We start from the raw sequence: 19,771 nt of genomic DNA, 5'->3' as shown, positions 1-19,771 counted from the left end.
GGCAGGGGGTTGGAGCTAGATGGTCTTTTAAGGTCCCTTCCAACCCAAACCATTCAATGATTCTATGACTTCAAGTGGAGCATAGGAAGGGCTTTCGCCCTGGAGAGCCCATAGACCCTGGGTTTCTTGCTCAGTCCAGCCTCAGCAGTCTCCTTGCATCCCAAACTGCCCCAAAGCAGGGCTCACCCTGCCCACAAGTGCCAGGGGAGGATATTTCCCCTAACCATCACTCCGGCAGCCCCCAGATTTGGGCTGGGGAAAGCCAGCAGAGGAAACACCATTTATTTCAAATGCGGAATCGTTTTGCACAAACTAACAGACTAATTAGTGGCGTCCTGAGCACTGAGCAAATAGAATAACTGGTGTTACTTTATTCACACAGATGCTTTTTTGAGGGAGAAAGGTTGGTTCCCACTGCAGAGCATCGCGTGATGCAAACAGGGTTTACCTGCCAGTAGTCTCGACTAACACAAGGTGCTCAGCGCTTGAGCAGTTAATACGCAGCCAACGCCCCCCCCCCGTTTTCCCTCAGTTCCTCAGGCCTTCCATCCTCTTCTGGGGTATTTTTGTACCTGACAAACTTTTTTTTGTCAGTGCATTAATATTCTGTAACGAATGTGCTGTCAGGTGTCAGGGAAATAAGATGAAACAGCATTGTGCAAACATTCGCCCCTTGCTCTTTTCTCCACTCCTGCCCTAGCTTTGCTCTGCAGGATCAGGGGTCAGAAGGCTTTGTTTGCTACTTTTTGTTTAAAAAGGCTGAGATTCAGGTGTGCACTGTCTCAAAACAAGAGTTTGGCTTTAAAAAAACCCATCCAGGTTGCTATTGTATTGTGGAAATGCTGCTTTGTAAGCAAGGGGAGTACTCTGCACCATCTTCTGCAAATACAGTTCTCGGGGCTTGGTTTCTTTTTAGTGCAAGAGATGCTTCTGTCAGGAAAAATACCCTCAATATAAAAAAAAAATTAATGAAATAAAAATACGTACCCTCAACACACCTAAAAAAAAAAAGGGGGGAAGGGGAGAGTAATGGTTTGTCACTGCTTTGCAAGTCAGGTTTTGGTCTATTCTTGTCATAGCTATCTGAAGTGTGTTTACATATAGTTTGCCTTTCTGGTATTTTGTGCTTGCACAGACCTGATCTCCACCTATTTTGTGTCAACAGTTGCTGAGATTGGTGTAGAGCTATTAACCCTTGCAAACTGAAACACCAGCAGGCGGAGGAAGGTGCCCTCAGAGACCCTCTCTCGCACTTACATCAGGCACTCGCTCCGGGCTGCACCTGCATAAAACAAACCGTCTGGTTAAAAAGTCAGCTTGAAATATTAAAAACGGGGCAGATGTTGCCTCCTTCTTGGCTAAAGCAATTTTCTCTTCTCAAAAATGAAACACAGCCAGAGGCGGAGGGTGAGGACGTGCTTTTGAGGGCGTGTGTTTTGCCCTGCCTGCCCTGCAATGATTTCGGTGTAAATGATGTATGGCTGGCGATGCCAGCATCAGCGCTAACGAGGCTTCTGCCTTCTCTTTTACTTTTTTGGAAAAAGAAAAGAAACGGCAGCAGATGCTGCTGAAAAAAAATATTACTTCCGCACTTCTTCAGCAAAATCTAGGTCATGTAACAGTTTCACGGGTTGTTATTTTCTCCCCCTGCCCAGGTGCTGTAGTCCTTGTGGCTTTTTTGGCTAATGATAAAGGCAGTAGCTATTGCTCCTTTTTAATTCAGATTTATCCCAGAGATGGCTGACTTCTCACCTGTCTTATAAAGGTGGTTTGTAACATCTGGGGGCTGATCCCTGAGCTTTCTGCATCCCATCTCACAAAATTCTTTTTATCTTTGACATTCCTCTGACCTCGCCCTGTGTATTTTGTTTGCATTGTTTTCTGAGGATGTCTTTTCTGCTGCCCTGAATAAAATGCTGTCAGGAGCAGGATTATAAGCAAAATGAATTACTTCACTTAATGGGAAATTATGTTTAGATAAAGTAGATTACAAAGTAGGTTATTAGTAGCGGTTAGAAAACAATGTTTTGAAGTAGGATGTCTTGGGGGGGAGTTTGTCCAGAAGCATGGGGCTGTTTTTCAGGTTGGCTGTGACTCAGACTTGTATCTTTTGTGGTTGCTGGGGGGGAGAAAAAAGGGGAAAAAAAAAGTCAAACCAGTTTTGCAGGTGCCCACATCAGACGAAATGCACCAACATGCTCATGTTTGTTGCCTCGGTAGTGGTGGGGAGGATGCAACCACAGGAATCGCAGCTTCCCTGCTCTGCGCTGAGCGCGTGTCTCGGGGTATGGACCGGAGCGATGTCCAAGGGTATTTCATGGACAAATCACAGGTTCCATGTAGGGGTTCATTATGTTTTTAATTTGGGGGCTGTGGTGGTGTTTTCCCCCAAAGACACTTGTCAGGGCTTTTGGTGTGGCCACCCTGGCTTTGTTTCTCCTTGCCCACGGGCTGGAGGAGCCGGCGTGGGGTGACAGGGTACCGAGTTACTCCGTATTCCTTAAGTGGCCTTCTGGAGGCGAGGAGGGCGAGGGGATCCATCCAGGAGGGAAGACAGATCCTTTCTGGCATCCTTCAGTGGGTGGGAATGCACTTAAACCAGCAGGCAGATGTGGGAGCAGCCTCTTCTGCTTTCGCTTGGGCAGGAGAGCCAGGCAGGGCTTCCATCCCCCACGCCATGTGCGCTACGGGTGGGAGCCAACAGGGAAAAACCTGTTTGTGCAAGGCTCCTCGGCTGATGTAGGAAAAAGCCTTGGATGCCAAAGGAGGACCCCTGCGTTTAGACCACTCATGTGGCAGGAGGAAGCTCAGAGATCACACGGGCACCTCTCCCAAGCACGTTCTCACCCATGCCCAGTGTGATCCCTGCCGTCGCGCGGGGCTCGGGTTGTTGGTTTGAAGCTGAAGAGGAGCTGCTGGGTCGCACTGGTGGCGTGCACCGGACAGGACCTGAGCTGCCGAGTCCAGGTGTGCTCTCCTGGAGGTGCAGGTGGCAAGTTGAGGTTCAGACCCCGCTCGGAGCTGGGAGCAGACAGGGAGCTGGGAGCCGCGCACGGGGTCTGGGCTGCTCTCCAAGCCTGCGGAGAGCCTGCGCACCCTCTGCCGCGGGCGGCGGGGGTTTGTGGCATGGTCTGCCCCGTCACCCCATACACCGCTGTCCCAGCAAAGGCAGCAGGCTGTGTGGCACCGAGAGAAACCGTTCTGCAGGGGAAAAGTGACTGCACAGCACCAGTCCTTGGGCAGGGAGAGCATTTCTGTGGGAGGCACGAGTTTGGCAGTGTGTTGCATACCCAACCGTACGGGGCCAATCCTGTCCTGGGCGGGAGCTAGAGCAGCCTTTGTGCTGCTCAACTAGAAGAATCTTGCCATATTCCTTAAAGGCTAATTGTGGCACACGGAGATCAGCGGCATACAGCTGCGCTGGGATTTGGGAGCAGGGAAGAGACGGGAGGTCAGCTCCACTGGCGCTTTGCCATGTAAAGATTTCCCCTTACATCATCTGGCTGCCGAGGGCGAGTTTACATCTGCTTTGCACCCCGAGGGAGTTGCGGTGTCAGGGAATGAGGTTGCTGCGAGCCCTCCCCGGCGCTGCCAGGACCTGTGGCACGGCCTCTGCTCCGGCTCCCTGGCATTGGCGGGAGACACTGGGATGCCAGAGCTGCCTGTTCACCAGAGACTTGCTGAGCTTTTTGGAGTGGGATTTGCAGAGGGGAGGGGTGGAAGAGGAGGAGGAGAGCGTACCAGAAAGGCCAACATCGGCTCGCCCGGGCTGTGGGAGGGCGCTGGAGATGGGCAGGGCAGGAGGTGCATCTCCAGGGAGCCCTTCCCCGGGCACACTGGCTTGTCACTTCTCCTGAGCCAGTTCCTCCCGTGTTTTTCATTCAGAACTAACCAAATAAATACAAATAGGCTTTAGCTCCCCTCCTACTGCAGAACAGGGACAGTTCTGCAAGATGAGGGAAGCGTCTCCTCCCCGGCTTTCTTCTAGAGAGACCTGTCGAGCAACCACTGGCCGTCAGCCCCGCGCAGAGGTGGGGCTGGGGGCAGAGCAGGGCCAGGAGCGTGTGGGACCTCCCTCATGGAAAGCCATTGGCCATCCCTCCGGAGCCACCGCCAGGCTCGCTGCCACCCCGAGGAGGTCACCACAGCCCCATGGTGTCCCTGGCAGGTGGTGGCCCCCCAGTCTCGCCTGTTTATTTGGAGGCAGGGTGCATCCCACAGTGACTGGGGAGGGACGCGTGGCACGGAGCAGGAGGGGAAGCCGGGCTTGAGGGCTCAGGAGAAGAGCAGGAGGTGACCAAGGGTAGAGCCGTTGGGCCGACCAAAATGTAGGGCATGGCCAGCTCCCTCCAGGAGCGCTTACCTGAGCCCATCGCTCTGCTTGCTATTTCTGCGCTCGCCCTGCTCGCTGCATTAGCAGGGCTGGCTGGCGAGAGGTTCGATAGCACTCTCCTGCTTGAAAGCAACTTTTCTGAATGCACAACATGAATCCATCGGTGGGGTCACATAGTAATGCTTGAAGTCAGAAGCTATTTTTAAAACTAAATTGGAGAACCACACATGGCTCTCATTAGTGCTTTACATCAAATTTGTCAGCTAATTAGTGGTTTTTCATCACTAGTTTTTTGCGTAGTATTTTATTTGTTTTCTCTTCAATATTGTCTTGCGACACCCCCGGCCCTATGTACAGTCCCTGGCGCTGGTGCTGCCGGAGGAGGAAGGAGGGAGAGGAGAGCTTTCAGGAGACCTTCCCGATCCTCCTGACGGGTGGACTGGCTGCGTTTGGAGCATATTCCAATACTACGTGTCTGGAGTGGGCAGTTAGCAGCCCCGTGTACTCTCTTCCCTCCCTACCTCCATTTAGTGTTGTAAATGATGTATTGCAGTCCTAAACTGTCTTCGGTTCGGAGGAGGAGAAGGAGAAACCAAGAAAAGTTGCCAAACATGACTTCATAAGGTTTGACTTTAAATTGAACAAAGTTTCTCGAGTATCTTGGATTTTTTTTTTTTCTTTCTTTACAAATAAAGGGAGCACAGAGAGCATGGATTGCTAATGACTGGTAGTTATGGGTCATTAAGCTCACTAACTGACTTCAGGATCAGAACTTTCTAATAACAGCAGTAAGCACTCTTTTAACATTTATTTCTCATTTTAGGGATGGGGAGATGTGATTACCATTCAGAAGTCTGCCGTTATTTTTTCGGTTCATAATTGCAGAGGGAGCTTGCTACTTTTAAGACTGTTTTTAAAACACTTGAAAGTACTCGGGGAAATAATTTCTACGGCTTTTTTTTTTTTTTTCTTTTCTTTTACTGACTCCTTTAAAAAGCTCCGGAAAACAAATACACAGGAAAATATGAAAATATGTTAAAATAAGGCATAAAGCAGTTACTGAAGTGTAATAATCCCCGTTTATAACACACTTTCCATTTAAGTTGTTTTTATTAGAGATAAACCTGTTAAGTGTTGAGGAATTAAGTGCTGAATAGAGAAGGTTGTTTCACTGCTGTATAAATGAAGGATCCGGGTATGCAGCAAAGAGCACGGCTGGTTTTACAAGTGAATTATTTGCCAGTTTGAAGGGCTCTGGTTCCTTTGGCCTCTGTTATAAAAATGATGATTTTTTTGTTGTCAGGGGGGATACTGTTTTTTTCAGAGGGGCAATAGAGCGTTTAGCACCGGGGTTTGTAGGTACCGTGGGCTTTCTCATTGTCTTTACGCCTGGTTTGCTAGAAGGAGCTCAAGGAGAAAATGAGGCAGAGAGATTTTCGGGAATTTCTTGGCACTGCTGGTGATACACAGACTTCTGGCGCTTTGGGGCAATATTGAGAGGGAGCAGCCTGCAACTGCAAGTACCAGAAGTCAATAATGGTGTGAAACTCCCCTCATGTGGGAGGGCTGGGGGGAGAGAAAAATTCATTATACCGCTGAAGTCTCAGCATCTCCTTTGAATTTCATTGAAAGACTGCAAATTGGAAGTCCCCACGATCGCTCTGTGGATTCTTGAGCAAAGGTGACTTTGGAAATTCGTGACAGCGGAGGAAGGTCTTGTTTTATTCACTCAACAGAAGTGAAATACAAGGGGAAGGGAGAAAGAACAGATCTGTGCAGAAAATGTCACTTGGGCTGTAACCTGAGCCTTCGCGAGCTGTGCCTTTTGGGGGGTTTGGTGACCCTCCGAAACTCCTTGCTCTCTGGCTGCTATTATTGTAGCCAATTTCCAACTAAAATAAGTCTTTTGTCATCACCAGCCTTGCTGCCTCTTGCTGAGAAGAAACAAAACTTGTGCGTGGCAGCGAGGGCGGCCAGGCTGAAGGTCAGGGTGCAGGGGCGGATTGCTGCGTCCCCGGGGCCGGGGCTGGAGCTCGCTCCTGGGACCGGCCACGCACCAAGTGGGGAGGCTGCCGGTGACCTCTGGAGACAGAGCTCGGGCAAGAAGCCTAAGAGAAAACATCCTAGTAAAATGCAAATTGGAGAAAAGAGGGTTTCCCCCTCCTCTTTACGGTTAGGCAGGTGGAATAGCTGGGGGTTTCTTGCCTTTCGGGACAGGGCGGAAAGCACAGTCTCATGTATCCGAAAGGGCAAGGAAAAGTTAGCTGGAAAAAAATAATAAATACTTTAAACTTCTGTGTTTGCCCAACTGTTCAGATGTTTCCTCTATGCCAGATCCTTCCCCTTGGGAAAAAAAAAAAAAAAAAGGAAAAAAGGAAAAAAACCCAACCCAGAGCATCGCTCTGCGGAGTGCTCAGCCTTCCTTGGGCTGGGAGATGGGGACAACTCATACCCTGAGGGACCTCATGTTGTTTGTGCCACTATTGATTCTGCTCTGTGGGGGAAAAAAAACCCAAACCAAAAAATCCCTTTCCACATCAGAGCAAAGGTACCAATGCACAGAGCACTGGTAGGGGGAAAAATACTTTATGTCAGTCTCCGAGCCTGTGCATCAGCAAGGCTATGCGGCTGTCTTAATGATTAAGTTCTGTGCTGAGTCTTTATTTTGATGATACTCCATCTGAGTAGCACTTAATACGCAAATGATTTTTTAGGTCCTCATTCCTCTGAACTTTTAAAAATTAGGGTGATTTGCAGTTTCTTTCTCTTAAGATAAGTTAATGTGAACACGTGGGAAAAGGGGCAGCGAGGTTTTTCCTGTTAGCTTTTCTGTTCAATCATTTTTGCCGGTGTTACGTCAGCCTGGAGCTTTGGAAGTTCAGAGTGTGATCGAAAGATCTTGGCCCTTCTATCAAAGGAAAAAACAGAGAGTATGAAGAAATGATCCCCATGTCCGTATATTTCTGCAGCCACAGCTAATTAGCAATTTTGCTTGCAAAGAGTTCTCAGATGTGATTTATAAACGTAACAGCGCTGCATTGTGTTCTCTCAAGGCAAGCCACATTAATAGTTTTAATCTGATGGGTTCTTATGAATTCCAAGTTTGGGATGCAGGAAGAAACTTGAAAGTGAATACTTTCTTCTTTTTTTTTTAATGCATAGTGGTTTGGAGTCTACTATAATGCAAAGTGAAGCGTTCTGTTACAAAGGCAGGGAGGATGGGACAGAAGGTTAAAGGGCATCCTGGAAACAAACAGCTGGACCAGTTTATTTAAACAGATACAAGGATGGGGAGCTGACCTCCATTTGACTTCTAGTGGGAGGAGCGAGAATGTCATTTTATTACTTTGCCCAGAAGGAAAATGTTCTTGCGTCTGAATTCCCCCCAAAGACATCCAAACACTGGGCTGTTTGGCAGAATTGCTACTTATAGAAAATACTTACCCGAATGCGTAGGAGGAAGATAATTGTTAAGTACCTGTGTGTAAAATGTTCTTAAAGAAGATATCCCAAGCCATAGCGTGGGGCAAACAGGTGAGAATACATTTTGCCGTAGGCGCGTCTTGCGGATAATTGTTGGTGAACTCCAGCTATGTAGTTTGTTGTGAGACACATCCCCCTCCGCCGCCTTCTTACAAGCGCTTTTAGTTTGGAGGAAAAGGGACGGTTGTGAAGCTGGGGTGTGCGTGCTCAGTGTGGCTTAGGGTTTCTTTGGGGTAAACGCTTTTTGGTGACCAGCCAGCCTCAGGGCTACCAAAACCCCTGCCCTCCTGCCCCGGCAACAGGTCCTGGCAATAGGGCAGGAGAAGGACGGAGTAAAGGCAGCCAGAGCCTGCCAGGCTTGCGAAAAGGAACGGCTGGGGCATGGGGGTTTGTGTTGTTGTTTTGCTTAGGAGAGTTACTGTGGAAATTGCTTTCTGCAAATGCAGATTACAGATATTAAACAATTTTCTAATTGGTCATGGAGCTAAGGCAGCTAATGGGGGAAAAAAAGCAGATTTTTTTTAATTGCTTATTTCACATGGTGTTTGTGCTACACCTGTGCTTATAATGAGAAAGGAGAATTAGTCTAACCTTCTGCTCACATGATTCTAATTTTCATGGTTTGTACAAGATAATGATAAACTGATTTGCAACACTGTTTGCTGGAGTTGAGGGTGTTTTTATTATTGGAAATGTGTAGAAAAATTGATCCAATGCTGTTGCTGACAAAACATGACCTAGTTCAGGTGTGAGGTTTCCAGATCGGCGCCGGGACTTGGTACGTTTGAGCTCGTTTGCTTGAGATAGGTTTGATTAGGACTCAACATCTTGATAAATTTGTGTGGGACTTTGGGGAATGGGGCTGAGTGGGGAAGGGGTGGCAGGAGGAGGCTGAAATGGGTGCTGGTTTTTGATGAGGGCAAAACAAACAGCTTCAGGCGGCGGCTGGTGATTCTTTTCCCCACCAGTGCAGGGGAATGGGTGGGCAGAGCTGCTTCCCGTGGGAAGGGCCTGGTGGCTTTTTCTGGGCACTAGGAGAGCTCCTGCTAAGCCACCTCAAGCAAAGGCAGTGAAAACAAGCACCCAGTAGAGCACTTTGTGGACTTTCCCATTGTGTTGTGCAAGTGCCGTGTGGTTTTACCCATGCTCACGCTTCTTCCTTTACTAGTAATTATTGTGGCATACACATCTTTACTGTTCTTTTTCTTTCTTGTAAAGAATGTAAAGCCTGGTTACGAGGCTTTGCCATGATTAGATCGCAATGGAGATTTTTTCCAAATGGTTTTTAACTAAGCTTTCTGATGAGCAAAACCGCAAGAGAAGTTCTTCTCATGCCCTTCAGACACAGCCTCCCAGCCATGGTTTCGAGCCTCCCGATGGCAGCGCCACGAGGACTGCCCGAGAGGAGACCGGGGCACTTACGATCCCTCTCCTTCTTCTCTTTTGCTCCAAATTGTTTTAACCGTTCCTTTCCCAAACAAGCACTGCAAGAGGAACCGAGGCGAGGAGCTACAAGAACGCAAGGCGTACGGTTGCAGATGGCTATTTTTAAAAATGACTGTACCTTTTTTTTTTCTTTCCAAAGATCTGCTTTTCATTGTTCGTGGGGAATTTTCAGTAGTCCAGTAATTACAGTTTAACAAGATGTTTGCTGTAAATGGTCAGGCCTAGCTGGAGAAAACAGGATTATAAATTCAATTACTGTAAAGCTATGACCTCGCCTTGACCCCTCAGACTTTGCATAAAGAGAGAGGGGGGGAAAAAGCCCACCAAGAAATGGCTAGGAGGAATGCACGGCTCTGAAGTCCCCAGCAGTGTGACTTAGCGGTGATAAAACTCCAGACGTTCCCTCATTTGATGGGGTTCTGCCATCACAGTTCATTATCTTAATAGTGGGCATTAAAAGGGAATTAGGTTTGCAAGAGGTAGGGGCAGGTTTTGATAAAAAAAAACTGGAAAAAGAAGTCAGAGGACATAAGGCAGAAATGGCACTAATGAGGGGGAGGTAGCAGATGCCCTCACGAGCATCTCGCCGGCTTCACCCGTTTTTTTTTGTGCGTGTGCATGCCCCGTTCTGAATTGAGAAGAGCGTTGCTGGTATTGTTTCCTGAAAACTCGGCTAATTCCCCCATGAAAAGATGAAATGGAAGTGTCCAACTGTGGTAAAAAGCAGGCAAACATAAATCAGCTCGGAAACCCCAAGCTCGTGCTCTCAGAGGTCATCGGGGTTAGAGGTTTTGCAGGATTTGCATCCCCGCGTAGCCCGGCGGAGAGCACGGCGGCGGGGCGAGAGGGCTTGGGGACGGGTGCCAGTCGTCCCTTCCCTAACTGTTTGCTTTCCTCTCTTTTTTTCTTGCAGGTTTATTAATGCTAGAAGAAGAATAGTTCAGCCCATGATAGACCAGTCCAATCGAGCAGGCAAGTCCCCAGTAGTAACTGTATTCAAGTCACGCAGGCGAAAACCATCCTCAAGCCATTCACCGGGAGGTCCATTACCTGGTAAATAAATGAGAAATGAATGCTGGGAGTGACTGACAATTAAAATACAACCAGCTTTGTTTCATTACAACCCTAATCATTTTAACATGATTAAAACGTTTGGAGAAAAAAAAGACATCGAAATTATTTTTTTTTTTTTAAAAAAAGGAACTATAAAAGGATCCGCTCCGTGACCGGACTTGCCGTACATGTTCGGAATTAAAGTTATTTTTATGTTTTTTAGTAGTTGTTTGGAGTTTTCCTTCCCAGCTCTTTCTGCTCCTGTGACCACTCCCTGGTGCATGGCTTGGTGTGGAATTGCTGTAAACTTTATTACCTGTCAAAAGGGCAAAGGGGTCAGAATCGCTTGTGGGACTCAGTAAAGTTCAAAGACATTCAATGAGGTAGAGCTTTATGTGCTTTAATAACCCAAGGCAGCTTACTTCTGAAGCCGGCTTTTAATGTACAGTTAAAACCCGGAGTTCAGGTAGTGGTCCTTGCGTAGGGTCCTTTTGCCCCTTGTCTCTTCTTTTGGGGAGCTGTCTTCTGGGGTCGCCGAGCGTTTGGGGGGATTTAGTTTTCTTTTCGGAAAGAAAAGCCTTAGGTTTTCACCCAAGTGCCGGTTCTGCCTGGTGTCTTGGCTCGCAGCTCTGTGGGGGTATTTGCTATCGAGGAGTAGCCCGTTACTCCCAGTCGGTTTTGTTTTCCGATCCTCGCTGCTGAACTATCCAGAGCCGCTGTCCGAGATGCCTCTGGGCCACGCTCCCTCTCCCAGCACGTTTGATTATTTTGTCATTAGAGGTAACTATCTGGCATGGACGCGTTCAGGTCCTGCTCGTAGGAAGGCACGCAGGCGTAATTTAACACACTGCGATTTCAGTGTGACTACTCCAGCCATAAAATCCGGCTCCTGTACAGGTCTTGGCACTGACGTCAGCGGCGGCAGCAGCTGGAGCTGGCGTTCCTCATGTCTTGAGCTTTCGAGTCGCTAACTTCAGTCCCAAACCGGCCGGAGGAAGCCGGGCCGAAGCCCAGCGAGCCGGTTAGCCTGGCCGCTGAATTTGGACAGTTAGAGGTTTTTCCCTCTTTTTCGAGCCGGCATAGATAGCAGTGTGACGCGGCCTTGGGGGGAGTAGTCGTGGCTTGACGCCACAGGAGGAGGTGACCCTTTTGGCTGTGGCTAAAAAGCAATGTTCTGCGCTTTTCCAGTAAGTCAAGGGACACCCTATAACCCCGACGGGCAGCCGATGGGAGGTTTCGTGATGGACGGCCAGCAGCACATGGGCATTCGAGCGCCAGGTAAGCCCCCGGGGCAGCGTCGCCCACCCACGGGGTGACTTCGGTCGTGCCACCGCAGGTAACCGCACCGCCGCCGCCGCCTCAGCCGCCTGCCTTGCCTCGCCTGTCCTCTGCCTGCCTGCAGCACCGCCGAGGGACACCAGGCACCTGCCGCTCGAGCGGTCCCGCGCCCTCTGCCCTGCTGTGTTTTGGAAAGGGGCTTTTGGCACTATCTGTTGACTTTGCTCATTCTCTGGCATCTTCTTGGATTTTTATCTCCCTCTAGGACCTATGAGTGGAATGGGCATGAATATGGGCATGGAGGGGCAGTGGCACTACATGTAACCTTCACCTAGGTAACCAATGGCAAAGCCAGGGGGAAGTAAGTACAAACGGGGTCTTTGTTCTCACTTTGTCCGAGGGATATTTGTCTCCTTGCATTTCCCTATGTTCTCCCTGCCCATAGCCTCATGCTTGTTCCTTCCTTTCCATCCATCCATCCTACGCCTGGGCTCCTTCAGGTTTCTCTCCCTCCGGTTCAGCTCAAGCTTTCCAAGCTCCCAAACCCCCCGTGCGCGCGCGCGCCGTACATTGACGCCGCCGTACATCGACGCCGCCATACATTGATGCTATTATCCATCCCCGAGCACATGACAAAACAAGAAGCAGCCGGGGAGGTGGGGGAGCCCGTCGTCTTGGCAACAGACTGATTTGCAAAATGTAAGCGGTCTGCAGCAGCGCAGGGAGAGGAAAGAGCATGTCCCCAAAGTGTCATAAATCTGTCTAACTGCAGTTGATGCATGAGTTACATTTCTCCCGCTAACCTGCAAGACACCAAAAAAGCCAAACAGAGACTTCTCGTAGGTAAAAAAAAAAAAAAAAGAAAAGAAAAAAAAAAGAAAAAAAAAGAAAAAAAGAAAAAGGCGACTTCACTTAGTTGCGTTTTGGAAGGCAATGGACGAAACTTTGATTTTTTTTTTCTTCAAGTTTATTTCTCTTTGTCTGTCCGTCATAATGGGATTACGTGTGGCAAAGGAAAAAGAGAGAATACAAAATAGAGGTGTGCGCAGCAGGCTATGGAGCTTAGCCCAGGCTAATTGACTATATCCAAATTAAGTATGCCATCACTTGCAGTGTGACAAATGGATTTGACTTATTCAGTATACAAAAATAGAGATCATTAATGCAATCTTCAGTGGCAGGCCTTGCGAAGAAAGCCTAGAGAAACTGTCCCAGTTTGGGGTTTTTTTTCTCCCCCTCTTGTCTTTTTATAGGGGAAAATACATTATACCAATTTTTGTTGTTTGGGGTTTGCTTTTTTTTTTAGAGAGTAAAAGCAGTTTAAAACACCGAGGGGCCGGTACCATGTTGAAGTGGTGGTGATGCTGCTCCTCTTGCTCTCTTTCTGGAGTTAAAAGCAAGTTATTTCGGCACCACTGTTTTGCCCTCAGCCTGGGTGAACTCAGGGTTTGAAGTTACCCAGGCCAAGTGTATTTTGTAGTCATCTTCTCTGGGCGCGAGTGAAAACTAAGTTTTAACAATTAGCTGTGAAAACATTCCTCTGAGCTTGGGAATGCAACAGCCTTATTACCTCATCATGGAAATTTCTAGCTTAGTTAATTTAAATATTGTTTCTTAGTTTCTGGGTCAATTAAATTTAAATGATGTATTTTATGCTTCGTGACCAATTAAATTAATAGGTTATTACAAAAAATATTATCATCTTTTTTGATTAAAGAGCTGTGAGTACAGTATATTTTATAAGCAATTTTCATTAGTTCAAAACTGTTCCTTTAGGCTAGATTAAGCAGCTATTCATTGCTAGAGCCTTGAGACCTGATTCCAAGGTGTTCGGCGCATTCACAGCGCGCTCTTACTTAGAACTAAAGCCAATTGAACCTACTTAGCAATAGCGTATGCCTTTCACCCTTGATGATTATGGAGCTTATAGCTCTCCGAAACAATACACCTGTCAGTTCCCATCAGCTATAGCAATCCAAGCAGAAGGCAGAGGCCCACAGAAAGCAGGAGGTTTTATTGTTTTAGGTCCAATTTTTTTCTTATTGTTCTCCCAAACCCACTGAAAGGTTGACTGAGTTGCATGTCTGATTTTTTCAGACAGAAGTGAGCAGGGGGAGAGAATTAATTGATAACTGGTATTGATTATGTATATGTATTATTTTTTTTAACATGTTTAAAAATACAGGTTTGAGTTAACAATTGTCCTTAGCAATCCTATCAATTTCGGCATCATATGAAGCCTTTGTTCCGCGATGTATGTGCTTGCTGTATAGCGTCTGCTTGAATGGCACAAATACTCGGGACAGATTCCAAGCAATCGGGCTCGAGAGCTAAATAAATAGCTGGTTGACAAACCTGGGCGCCGATTTAACCCATCTCCCCCTCCCAAGCCCCTCATTAATGGCTACAGATTCCCCGCCTTGCGTTCCCAGCACGCTTTTACAAGCGGGGAGAGGAAGGCAGGGGGTGCAGCAAGGCCCCGGGGGATGGAGCCCACCTGAGAGCCCTCGCAGGGCTTCCCCACCTTGGTGCCACCACCCCGTGTGACACCTGTCATCATCAGGCACGCCTCTGGATCCGAAACATCTCCATCGCATACGTTCCTAACCGTAAAAGCAGAAAGCAGCTTTATCTCCCCAACCTCTCTTATTTGGAGCAGGGGAAGGATGTTCTTGGGGGTTGTTGGTTTTGGTTTTGACCTGGGCATCATTCCCGTTGCCGTCGCTGTGAGTCCGTGTGTAGGCTCCGATCCCACAAAGGCAGCTGCACTCGCGCGGCCGTGACTCTGCATCCCGTGCTGGGCTCGAGCCCAGCCTTCCCGTGCCCCAGCGGAGGAGCTTCGCGGCCCCATGTCGGCAGCCCGTGTCGTCCCCCCCCCCAGCTCACCACCGCCTCTTTCTCTCCGCAGGGCTGCAAAGTATGCCAGGGGATTATGTGTCGCGGGGTAGTCCAATGGGTATGAATATGGGACAGCCAAGCTATACCCCACCCCAGATGCCCCCCCATCCTGCTCAGCTGCGTCATGGCCCCCCCATGCATACCTACATTCCTGGACACCCTCACCACCCAGCGATGATGATGCATGGAGGACCACCCCACCCTGGAATGCCCATGTCAGCATCAAGCCCCACAATGCTTCATCCCGGCGAGCCGGCAGTGAGCGGACAAGTGATGGACATTCATGCTCAGTAGCTTAAGGGAAATACGCGTTGTCTGCAGCGACGGTAGATTTCAAACATTGTCTTTCTGCAATGACTATGGAGTTCTTGGCGTCAACTTTGGACCAAGGGACGTTCCGATTCTTCACAGGGACCCTAAAAAGCAGGAAAACACCAACCGAAGTCAACTTCTGGGGACATGCTAAATACCTATATAAGACATTAAGAGAACAAAGAGTGAAATATTGTAAAATGCTATTATACTGTTATCCATATTACGTTGTTTCTTATAGATTTTTTAAAAAAAATGTGAAATTTTTCCACACTATGTGTGTTGTTTCCATAGCTCTTCACTTCCTCCAGAAGCCTCCTTACATTAAAAAAGAAGCCTTACACTTATCCTGCAAATGACAGAAAGGGCTTATTTGCAGGATTTTTAGAGCATTAAAATAACTATGTCAGGCAGAAGAATCTTTCTTCTATCCTAGGATTTCAGCCATGCACACTCTCTCTCTCCTCTCTCCTCCTCCTCTCCCTCTCTGTCTTTCTTCCCTTTCTCTCCCTCTCTCCCTGTCTCTCTCCCTCTCTCTCTTTCTAGCCTGGGGCGTGAATTTGCATGTCTAATTCATTTACTCACCATATTTGAATTGGCCTGAACAGATGTAAATCGGGAAGGATGGGAAAAACTGCAGTCATCAACAATGATTAATCAGCTGTTGCAGGCAGTGTCTTAAGGAGACTGGTAGGAGGAAGCATGGAAACGGAAAGGCAGTGTATTTGAAGCCTAATTGTCACATCAGAGCATCCTTGTCCCCATGCAGCAACCACCACCTTGTACATCACTTCCTGTTTTATGCAGCTCGAAACATGGACTGAAGATTTATTTTTAATATGTTGACTTTCTTTCTGGGCAAGACATCAGTCATGTGTGCATTTTTTTTTGGGTTTTTTTTTTTCCATAGTCCCATCATGGAGCATTTATGTATACATTGTAAATAAATTTTGTGCAAAAAGGACTGGAAAAATGATCTGTATTATTGCAATTTTTTGTAAAAGTAGCAGTTTGGTATGAGTTGGCATGCATACAGATTTACTAAGTGGGATAAGCTAATTATACTTTTGTTGTGGTTAAACAAATGCTTGTTGATAGCCTTTTTCTATCAAGAAACCAAGGAGCTAATTATTATTAATAATAATCATTGCACACTGAGTCTTAGAGTTTCTGATTGAAACAGTTTGGATTGTATAATAACTCAAAGCCCAGTTGTAGTAGTTTGAGTGCAGTAATGAAATCTGAATCTAAAATAAAAACAAATTATTTTTTGTCATGGTGACTCCACTGCTTGCAAAATTTGTTTCCCACCCCCCTTCAGCACTTCTAGCTGTTCTATCCTGAACCAGGAGCCCAGCAGCTACAAAATTCCGCTGGCTCCAGACACGGACCTAGCATTTTGCTATTTAAATATTGTATTTAAAGAATGTAAAAGTAACGCTGCACTGTGCAAAGAAACTTTCTGGGAACTCACACTGTAAATGGTCAGGATGGGAACTGTTGCCTGTTAATAAATGTAGTGTCATAGGGCAGCATGGGACAGGGATCTGTAAGGAGTATTAACCCCCCCCCCCAATTACGCTTCTAAGACATGGCTTAAAATTATTTGAGCCACTGGCAGACTACATTGCTGTCTGGAGCTGAACATACTGAGGCAAGAGGGAAGCAAAACTCGGCAACTATCGCCCGGCAATGCGTATCTGTAAGAACTGTAAGAAATGGTGCAGGGGGCTGCTGGGGCAGCGGGGGGCGGGTGCAGGCCGCCCCCTCCCCATGAAGTGGGTCCCTGGCACTGCTGTGTGCTCCGCACTGCAGCCGGCGGGTGCAGCAGCCGGGAGAGCGCGGCGCTGCGCTGCCTTTTCAATCACATCGCAGCTATATTTAAAATAATAATAAAAAAAAAAATCCCGGGGGTAGGAAAATTACACAAGTATCTCAGTCAAGGCAAAATCATGCAACAGCCCCCCCCGCGGCCCGTCCCGTGCCAGCCGGCACCCCCCGATGCTGGGGGCAGGCCCCCGGGCTCTGTGAGTTGCCCCCCCGGGGGCTGGGCAGGCAGGGCGCAGGCAGGGCGCAGGCAGCGCAGACCTTGCTGTAGTAAGCAAATCACCGAAGTGGGGGCCTCTCCCCCCGCAGCTTGGATCTCCTCCCCCTTTTTTTTTTTTTTTTTTTTAATTCCAAGTTTTCTTCCCCCTTCCCCTTTTTTTTTCTTTTTCTTTTTTCTTTTCCCCTTTTTTCTTTCCCCAGTTTCTTCTTTTTCCCTTTTTTCTTTCCCCCCTTTTTTCTTCTTTTTCTTCCTTTCGCTTCCTTTTTTGTTGTAACTCCGACTTTTCTCCCCCGCCCTCCCCATTTTTTTAAAGGGCCGCTGTACCGCCAAAGAGGCTGCGCATCCCAGCTCCCGCTTTGTGAGCGCGGAATAATGACACTTTCCTGCCAAAACGTGAATGAACGGGGCTCGCTTTTTGCTTTTTTACTTTTTGTTTTGTTTTGTTTTGTTTTTTTTAATGTTCCTTGAAAGACAAAAACAAACCGCCCTCTTGCATGCGAGGGCACACGCGTCCCTTCTCGCAGCCGCAGCGAAGTGGGGCACAGACCTTCCTCCGTGGGACCTTTTTTTTGGGGGGGGGAGGGGGAGAGCATTTTAAATTAAACCCGCTATTATATCCCAAGATATTTAATCAGCTGTAATTATAACACATTCAAAATGAAGAATATGCCTTGACAGTATTTTTATTGTTATTGTTCATCGCATGATGTTAGACAGCTTCAGAGGCACAGGAAAGAGAAGTAAACGGGTTACAAATAGGGAATTATCCCTCGTTTAGCATTAAAATTCATTTAGATAAAATTGCCACAAACATTTAAATGGGGAGATTAGTTCCCCCTCACGCCTTATTGCACTCGCTCAATGGCTCCGTTAAGAACATTTTACACGTTGGAAATTCCGCCTTTTCGGGCCGCTCGCTGTTTCCTAGCTACCCTCCTTTCACCGCCCCGGGGGGGCCGGGGGGCCGAGGGGGCCCCCCCAGCTGTGCCCCAGCCTGGGCCCCAGCCGCGGGGACTGCGCGCCCCGCCGGACTGCGCGCTGCGCTGCGCGGCGCTGCGCGGGGGCGGAGCTGGGGAGCGGGCGGCGGAGGGGGGCTCGCCGCCCCGCTGTCCTGCCGCTGCCCGCCGCGGAGGAGCAGAGCAGGAGCAGGAGGAGGAGGAGGATGGAGGTGGAGGAGGAAAGTCGGCTTCGACTGCCATCTCTTGGGGGCTCGGGAGAGTGCCGCGGGGGGGCTCCGCGGCCGCCCGCGCAGTGCCGCGGGCATTGCGCGCCGCCGGCTGAAAGTTTGTGCAACCCCCGGCGAGGGTCTGTTCTCCCCCCCCCAGCCCCATTTATTTTTTTTTAGCAGCCCCCCTTTCGGGAGTTTCCCTTTTCTTTTTGTGCCCTCCCCACCCCCGGGCGCAGCATTCTGCGGAGCCGAGTGAGCGCAGCGCCGCGCAAGGCGAGCGCAAGGCTTTGCTTCCCCCCTTGGAAGTAGGAGGGGGCGAGCAGAACTATCAGCGCGGTATTTGCGCGCATCACTGAGCGGTTCCTGCCTTGCGCTGGGGTGGGCACCCGCATCCCATGGGGGATTTGTGCTGGGGGGTGTCAGCAACCCCTGGCCACGCTGCGCGGGGCAGGGGGGCTGGCGGAGGCGGGGGGTGTGGTGGGGGGGGGGTGCGCGGGCCGTGCCTCCAGCAGCCACAGGTACTTCTGGGCTCAGAAGCGGCATTTGTCAGCTGCGCGGTGGATATTTCCACCCCCAGCGCTGCTGCGCGGAAAGTCCCAGCAACCAGCGCCTGGCTGGCTCCGCGCGGCCCGAACGCGCGTGGAGATGTGCGGAGTATACACACACACGCGCACACACACACACACACACCCCGACCTCGCTTTGCCGCCCAGGATGGTGCAATAGTATGTATATTGTACGTATGCATAGAGGGGGAAGCGAGGCTTCCCGAGCGCGGCGGCTGCGCGGCCGCGGGCAGGGATGCGCGGCGCGGGGCGGTCACGCGTGGGGCGGCCGTGGTGCCGCCGGAGGTGGCTGCTCCGCTGCGGGCTGGGGCTTTGTGTGTGCCGTTCCCCGGCCTCTGGGTGCGTGTGGAAGCCCCGCATGCCTGTGTGGCAGCTGCTTCTAAAGCCCAAGCCCCAACTAACTCTTTTGGAAGAGCAGGGGGGGAAAAGAGTGAAAGGCGAAAGAAAGAATGTTCATTTTTTTTCCTTTGGTGCCATTTTGGATGTCATCTGTTACCTTGGTGACTGTGCTCAGCCCCCAAAGCCCCTGGATTGTTAGGGGGAAGAAAAAAAAAAAAAAAAAAAGCATGCTATTTCTGCACCGTCATTTATCACTGTCACCGCATAATGATTCCCCTCGCAGCTCCTTATTGATGTTTGTAATTGCATTATCTCATAAAGGGAGGGGGTGGCGGGCCGGGATGATCAATGGAGCCGCGCCGTGCATGCCGGGGTCAGGGGCTGCGGGAGGCGGCGGGGCCCCCCCGGACCCCCCCGGTCCCCGCCTGGCAGACAACAAGTCCCGGGCACCGCCCGGAGCGCGGCCCCGGCAGCCGGCGTGCAGGGCAAGGGCAGCTCCCGGGCGGGGCCCCCCGGGACCCCCCACCTGGGGGGGGACACACACAAAAACCAGTCCCACCGAGAGGAAAATTAAAGTGGGGTTCATATGGCTTGGGTGGGAAAAATCAGTCGGTAAATTATATCCACCCAGCGCCCCCCCAGTCCCGAGGCGTTGGGCCGGCTACCTGCCCGCAGGACGGCGCGGCGGGGGGTGCGGGGGGTGCGCGGGGTGCGGTGCCGATCCGCGGGTCCCCTCCCCCGCAGCACCCCGGTGCCCCGCGGAGTGCGGCCGCGGGGGATGCGGGGCTCGGCGGCGGGGAGCGCGGCGGGGCCGGGCTGGGAGCTCGGGGCGGCGGGCCGGGGCCGGG

The 19,771-nt window shown here is 49.8% G+C and overlaps 1 protein-coding gene across 5 annotated transcripts in view; it reads left to right on the top strand.

Moving 5' to 3' along the window:
• Positions 1–16,079, top strand: part of MEIS1 (Meis homeobox 1) — a 110,616-nt gene extending 94,537 nt beyond the window's left edge. For 3 of the 5 annotated variants that reach the window (XM_056343381.1, XM_056343380.1, XM_056343379.1), the window contains exons 10-12: positions 10,176–10,234; positions 11,504–11,593; positions 14,502–16,079. In XM_056343381.1, the coding sequence (XP_056199356.1) occupies positions 10,176–10,234; positions 11,504–11,593; positions 14,502–14,785 (433 nt within the window). In that variant the 3' untranslated portion in view covers positions 14,786–16,079. Of the gene's footprint in view, positions 1–10,175; positions 10,235–11,503; positions 11,594–11,858 lie in introns of all 5 variants that reach the window. The other 2 variants (XM_056343382.1, XM_056343383.1) reach the window with 2 other exon arrangements.
• Positions 16,080–19,771: the final 3,692 nt, after the last annotated feature.

This window comes from Falco biarmicus, chromosome 6 (genome assembly GCF_023638135.1).
Source record: "Falco biarmicus isolate bFalBia1 chromosome 6, bFalBia1.pri, whole genome shotgun sequence".
NCBI classification, from domain to species: Eukaryota; Metazoa; Chordata; class Aves; order Falconiformes; family Falconidae; genus Falco; species Falco biarmicus.
Note: the sequence above shows the minus strand (reverse complement) of the source record. Positions and strands in the feature narration are given on the sequence as shown.